This window comes from Cebus imitator, unplaced genomic scaffold (assembly GCF_001604975.1).
Source record: "Cebus imitator isolate Cc_AM_T3 unplaced genomic scaffold, Cebus_imitator-1.0 Scaffold125, whole genome shotgun sequence".
In the NCBI taxonomy this organism is placed as follows: Eukaryota; Metazoa; Chordata; class Mammalia; order Primates; family Cebidae; genus Cebus; species Cebus imitator.
The window spans coordinates 3,043,078-3,049,732 of record NW_016107440.1 but is presented as its reverse complement, the minus strand read 5'-3'; the positions used below and the strand labels follow the sequence as shown (position 1 = coordinate 3,049,732).

Sequence of the window (6,655 nt, the reverse complement as noted above, 5' to 3'; positions counted from 1 at the left end):
GCTCTTAATGCGTGTAACATCTGAGAATGAGAGAAGCTGCGGCTCTTCTTGGTGATTTGGTCCAGGATGGATGTGAGTGCTCTTCTCCCAGGGAGGATGGAACAACCATTAAATGAGGGGTACGCATTCGCTAAGTGGTCAGTGGAGAACTATTTCACATTAAGATGAATTTTGGTCCTCTGAATAACCATCTAAATGTGGGCCTCTTAACATGAAGTAACATCTGGTAATGAGTGCTCAGATAATGAGTACCTTTCTAATTCATCCCCCTGTTTTCATTCCTACCACCATCTCCCTAATGATGGCCATTTTCATCTGTTGTCTGTATAACAGTCATTTCCCTTGAGATTTCTTAGTCCAGTCCTTTCTACATGGTTAGGTTGGAACATGTTTCTAAATTAATATTCTTAACCCTCAGTCTCTTAAGTAATTGTCCATAGGCCCTTAGGATAAAGTCCAAATTCTTTTTTCCTTTTCTGTATAAATGGGGTCTCACTATGTTGGCCAGGCTGGTCTTGAACTTCTGGACTCAAGGGATCCTCCAGCCTCGGCCTCACAAACTGCTAGGATTACAGGTGCGAGTCGCCACGCCCAACCATGGAGTCCAAATTCTTTAATGGTGTGTGACTTACAAGGTTCTCCATGAGCTGACCCCCTTGACTTTTTATTGTTCATCCTGTGCCTCTTGGTATTACAAATTCTAGCTAAGTGATGAGTGTTGTCTTACCTGTAGGACTTTACTCTTATTTAACTTGGAATATGCTTTCCCCTCCCATCTCTTCAGCCTCTCCTCCCTTCTCTCCCCTCTCCCTTTCCCTGGGTAATTATTCTCTATCTTTGGGTCTCCAGTGTCAGTTTCTGTGAGTCTTCCTTAACCTTTCAAGATTTCGCTCTCTGCTGTTTGTTTCAGACCATATTGTATTTATTCCTATCATCTAGTTCCTATTATGTAGTGTTTGCTTACCTGCATTCACCCTAGACAGATGAGCTCCAGGAAGAGTTGAATGCATGAGTAATTTCAGCCTTGTTCTGAACCAGCTCTGTGACCTTTGAAACATCTGTTATTTTCCTGGGTCTCACTTTCTCATCTGTAAAATGAAATAATTTGATTATATGTCTTCATAGAGTTCTTTCAGCTTTTAAAAATTCTGACTTCCAAAAGTAAATTCTTTCCTATATCTGTTTAATTTGCAGTTGCCACCTTTGAGACAAACCTAGTCTGATTTGCCTAATTAAACAATTACAGAGTAAACAAGTCACTTTCTACTTTCTCCTTGAATGAGTGCCAGTTCTTTTGTTGCGATTTCCTTTTTGCTGATGGCATGAGGTCATTTTTAACATAAGGGTATTGTTGTTCCATGAACAAGGGCTTTTAAAATATCAAGCATTTGTTGTTTGCCAGGTTTCCTTTTCTCAGCATAAATTGAAGCACAATATACATGCTTTTCTCCTTTGGTAATTATTGTTACAAATCCCCTTTCAACTGATAGCATTTGCTGTTGACGTGGGCTGACAGTGTGGTGGTTCTCAGAGGGCAGTGTGATGTTGCTGGCGAGCCAAACTGCAATAAGATTGAACTCCTGCGCTCTTGTTGCATCACATTTGAATTTCATTCATGTGCAGGGGACTCTTCGTGAAATTTTTCTCAAAGTTGCCAAATCTGGGGCACCAGCTATGTGAGATTAATGTCTGGAAGGGGAGAGTGAAGCAAACAGTCATGGCTTTGACTTCCTAAAGTCCAAATTAGTTGTATGTAGCTCCTTCTGTGTCATGCACTAAATTATTTTTTCTTCATCAATATAATTATGTGTTCTGTGGAAAACTGAACTTGCAATGTTATATGAACAAGGGATATATTGTCTGTGGTCATACCTGAACTTTTAGCAAAACCTTAGGAATGACTTTGTTTCTGAAACTAGGGCAAGGTAATTTGAAAAGATGTCAGGTCACCTTACTTAATCCTCAGGTCTTTCTCTGTGTTATCAAATATGTACTGTGGGCAGCCATGGGGGAGTGAAAATCATGTTGGGCTTGAAGGCAGAATCCAGCCGGGCTAGGATATTGTTCAACTTACCAGTTCTGGATTTTTAGGCAGAGTGCTACATCAACCTCCATTGTCAGAACAAACCTGTTTTCTCATCAATAAAACCAGGCTCTGTGATAAATTGACCTCACAAAAAATGGAGACCTAAGTAAATAAAGTCTGTGCACAAATACTGGGGAAATCACAGATGGTTCCAACACATTTTAGATGTAATAAGAATGGAAAGGCTTTGTATCTTCACAAGTAGGAGTTGCCCATAGGTTCATGCCGCCCCAAAGTAGTTTGTTTTCTCATGCTCTGGTGAATTCCCTGTTCCTGGCCTGTTGGAGTGTTTCCTCTAATCTTGAGAGTCTGTCATTCAGTGACTTTCTGTTACTGCAGAGTATTCACTCTTTCTGTTTGCCTTGATGATTCATCTCAGCCTGGGTTGGTGTATGAGTACTTATCTGTTGCTTATAACAGATCCCCCCCAGAATGGAATAGCTCGAAACAAGTCATTTATTGTCTCAGGGTTTCCATAGGTCAGGACTCTGGGTGCATGCGGCTTAACGAAGTGGCTCTAGCCGGGATGTCTGACCTGGGTGTAATTAAAGTGTCGGGGATGGGGGGCTGCTGTCGTCATCATCTCAAGGCATGACTGGTGTCGGGAGGTGTCTGCTCACTTATATGGTTGTTGACAGGGTCCAGAAGATCTGCTTCCAAACTGACTGCTGTGGGCCTCTCTTCCTAGGGCCGTTGTCTGACTCATGGAAGCCCATTTCCCCCAGAGTGAAGGAAAACACCCAAGACAGAAGCCACCATCTTCTTTAAATCTACCCTTACAAGTGACATGCCATCACTTTCATTCCTTAGAGACGGATGCATAAGTCCTGGCCACACTCGGCGGAAGGGGAGGGTACCGGGGTGTGGGCACCAGGAGGGTAGCCATAGACAGCCTTGTCTGTGGTGCAGCAGAGCTTGGTGGGCTTAATGTCCCAAGTCTAGCTTTTCAATTGGTTGGAAGCTAGTCGGCCCCAAAGCTGTTTGTACTTAGCAGTTTGAGCCTCTTGAAGAGAGTCTGTCTTCTTATGACCACTGTCTGAATGGTGGAAGTGCTTATTTAGAACTTAAAACCTTAGTAGCTTTTGATGTACTATCAGTGTGAAGAAAATGAAGTTTGTTTAACTTGTTTTTCTAAGACCATAATTGTACCTTATGTTTTAAAAACTTTACAAGGTGCTTGGTGGCTTGTAACAGCAACTTTCTGAGCCTTCATTAGGACTCACAGAGACTCCCAGTACAGAGGGTGGTGGAAGGGGTTGTCAAGTAAGTATCATCCTTGCTACTCTACGGAAGGTTTTGGAGGCATTTAAGGAGTCCTTTTTTATTCTGAGTAGTCTGTTTTCTTGTGATATCATCTTACCTATAAAATAAGACCCATTAACTTAGAATTAATTTTTATGCAACTGAAATAAAGGTATTTTTCATGACTTTTCCCCGGCCTTTATCAAAGGCCGAAACTCCCTCTTTTTAATCGCATAGCCCGGCAGAGAAGAAACAGCACAGTACTCGAGTCAGTACACCTGCCTTTCAGCCCTAGCTCTGTCGCTGAACGTGTTTGAGCTGGCGAAATTTGTTCACCATTTCTGATTTCACATTTCTCATATGATGTGTTCTTCCAACTTTAAAATGCTACTCAACTTGCTTTTATCTCCTTAGGACAGCCTTGGGGGTAACAGTAAGACCGCCATGGTGGCTACTGTGAGTCCTGCAGCTGATAACTACGATGAAACCCTCTCAACGCTGAGGTATGCAGATCGAGCCAAGCACATTGTTAACCACGCTGTGGTGAATGAGGACCCTAATGCCCGAATTATCCGGGATCTCCGGGAAGAAGTTGAGAAACTCCGAGAGCAGCTGACCAAAGCAGAGGTACGATGCACCACTGTGCGTCCCTGTGAGTCCAGAAGGGGGAGCCAGCCGAGAGCTTGAATTTTCTTCCCCTGGTCTGTGAGTGAGGAGGACGCTACTTAAAATTTGTAAATTTCTTATAGCAAGAGAACTTTGAGATGAGTAATAAATAAAGGAATCCAAAGAGTTCTTATAGATGTTAAAAAGATTGAACAGGAGCAGATAAAGAGAATTGGGAAAATGTTTGCATTTCCATTCAGGTGGCAGACAAAAGAGAGAGGCATAATAGAATAAGGGAGAGGAAGAGAGAGATGCTGGAGACCATTTGTATGTAATTTAATTTTTGTGCAGAAAATGATGGAGAGAAGGATTTTTGTTGAATCTCATTTGTTACCTGGTAGAAGCCAGAAGGAAAATCTTGAGTCTTCCACACCTTCATAATCTAGCATTTCCAAGTTGTGGGTTAATTATGTTTGTAGAAAATATTTTATAGTAGAAGTAAGTACCCATGTATTTAGTGGTACTCTATTATAGCTGTCTTCTGTGTATTCTATAATGGATAACGTTGCTTTAATAAATTTGAAAACCCACACCACTCTGACTTGCAACCCAAGTGCTCATCCTCCTGGGAAAGTAGAATGAAATATCAGGTTCAGGATTCCTGCTTTCATTATCATTTCTCTTCCCACAGTTACTCAGCACTGTGGGGCTATTTCTGGAGTTCGCCTTCTTTTTCATACCTGTTTTGTGGGAATAAATCAGTAAGAGACATGGTCAAGATGATTATCTTGATCATATTTTTATCTGTTGAATTTCATCCTGTTTTTATAGGCATGACTTTACAGTCCATGAAGAAACTTTGTTGTCTCCTTGATATTAATAACACTATCCAGTCTGCAGCACGTACATATTTAGTCTGTATATCTGTGGATCAATTCCTGAAGTCATCAGTAACGGCTAGAATGAATCATGTGTCTGAGTCAAGATGTATAACCTATTGGCATTTAAAAAATAACTCCTTAGTAGCTTTCTGTTTTTGCATCCTTAAATGTAATTGTATGTTCACAATAAAGTGGCAGAAAAGAAAAAGTCTTCCTTTTGGGTGTATTTTGGATAACTTGATGAGGCTGTGGTCCTCAGAACATTTGTGGTGCTGAGCCCAGGAAGGTCAGTCATTATGGTTCAGGTAGATAATCAGACCTCAGCATGACGTTCAGCCCAGAGGAGGCAGGTTGTCACTTTTGTCCTTTTAGATTTGGCCACACCTTTTTTCAGGGCATCGTCCAGACATTTCATGAAGTAAACGTTTTGCTTGTAGGCAATGAAATCTCCAGAGCTAAAGGACCGGCTAGAAGAATCTGAGAAGCTAATCCAGGAAATGACTGTGACCTGGGAGGAGAAATTAAGGAAGACGGAGGAGATTGCACAGGTTCGTGTTTCCTGACTGGTGAAGCACATGAAACCTCACGGCAGTTTTCACGGTGGGACACATGGTGTTTCTGCTTCCTTTCTGATCTTCAGCTTGGCTGGTGGCAAATCTCGCACTATCATTAGCAATCTGGAGCTAAGAGAATCTGTACTTGGTAAAATTAACTTGAAGGATAAACAGGATATAATTTTATTTGATTGTTTATGTAAGAAATAATTTTTTAGTGTCAGTAATCTTTTTAAAAAATTAAATGAAATAACTCCTTTGTAGCCTCTGGCTCTTAACACCCCATTCTGTTAAGTGCTTTGGAGACCTAAGGAACTTCCTGAAATTACAGAATTACTCAATCTAGTTCATGTGGCCAAGAAAAAAAATACTGGTAATAGATATTATGCCATGAACTTCTTGGTTTCATGTGAAAACTCAGTGAAAAGAACATGAAATTCCTAAATCTGAGGTGACTGTCTCTCACCGTTTTCTAGTAACAGAGATAGTTACGAAATCTTAGGGTAATGGCCAGGCACGGTGCTTCACGCCTATAATCCCAGCACTTTGGAAGGCCAAGATGGGTGGATCACCTGAGGTCAGGAGTTCGAGACCAGCCTGGCCAACATGGTGAAACCCCATCTCTACTAAAAATACAAAAAATAGCTGGGTATGGTGGTGCACACCTGTAGTCCCAGCTACCTGAGAGGCTGAGGCAGGAGAATCACTTGAACCCAGGAGGCAGAGGTTGCAGTGAGCTGAGATGGCACCACTGTACTCCACGCTGGGCAGCAGAGCAAGACTTCATTCAAAATAAAAAAAAACAGAAATCTTAAGATGGGCACATTAGTGTCAGTCTAGGAAGATCTAGTTTAGCATTGGGAGAAAAAGTCTGTCTACCTAATTCTAGATTTACACTGTGGCTTTTCTGTTTCATGATTATACAACTTCTATTTTAGAAATATATACGGTAATGTGAAGCTCGGGACTCTATCTAACAGGCTCTTGGTGAACAATAGCAGCGACTGAATCAGCCTTTTTTCCTTTGATTTCTACTCACTGGCCCTAGTTTGTTCTTCTATAGCGAAGAGAGTAAGTGTCCTACCCATACACAGTAACTGATGAAGACAGTAAAGCCATCCTTTATTGGATACACTTAGGTATTGAGCCCTATGCTAAGCACTTTCAACTACAGCACTTTATGTAATCCTCTCAGTAGTCTTCCAAGATAGGGACTGTTATTACCCAAGTTGTTCATCTGTTTAAAGTCATCTCTCTGCCTCTTGCGCTTCCATTTCTAAGTTAAA

The 6,655-nt window shown here is 41.4% G+C and overlaps 1 protein-coding gene across 1 annotated transcript in view; it reads left to right on the top strand.

Moving 5' to 3' along the window:
- Positions 1–6,655, top strand: part of KIF13B (kinesin family member 13B) — a 187,714-nt gene that overhangs the window by 82,632 nt on the left and 98,427 nt on the right. The window contains exons 11-12 of the mRNA XM_037742659.1: positions 3,743–3,955; positions 5,253–5,363. Of these exons, the coding sequence (XP_037598587.1) occupies positions 3,743–3,955; positions 5,253–5,363 (324 nt within the window). The remainder of the gene's footprint in view (positions 1–3,742; positions 3,956–5,252; positions 5,364–6,655) is intronic.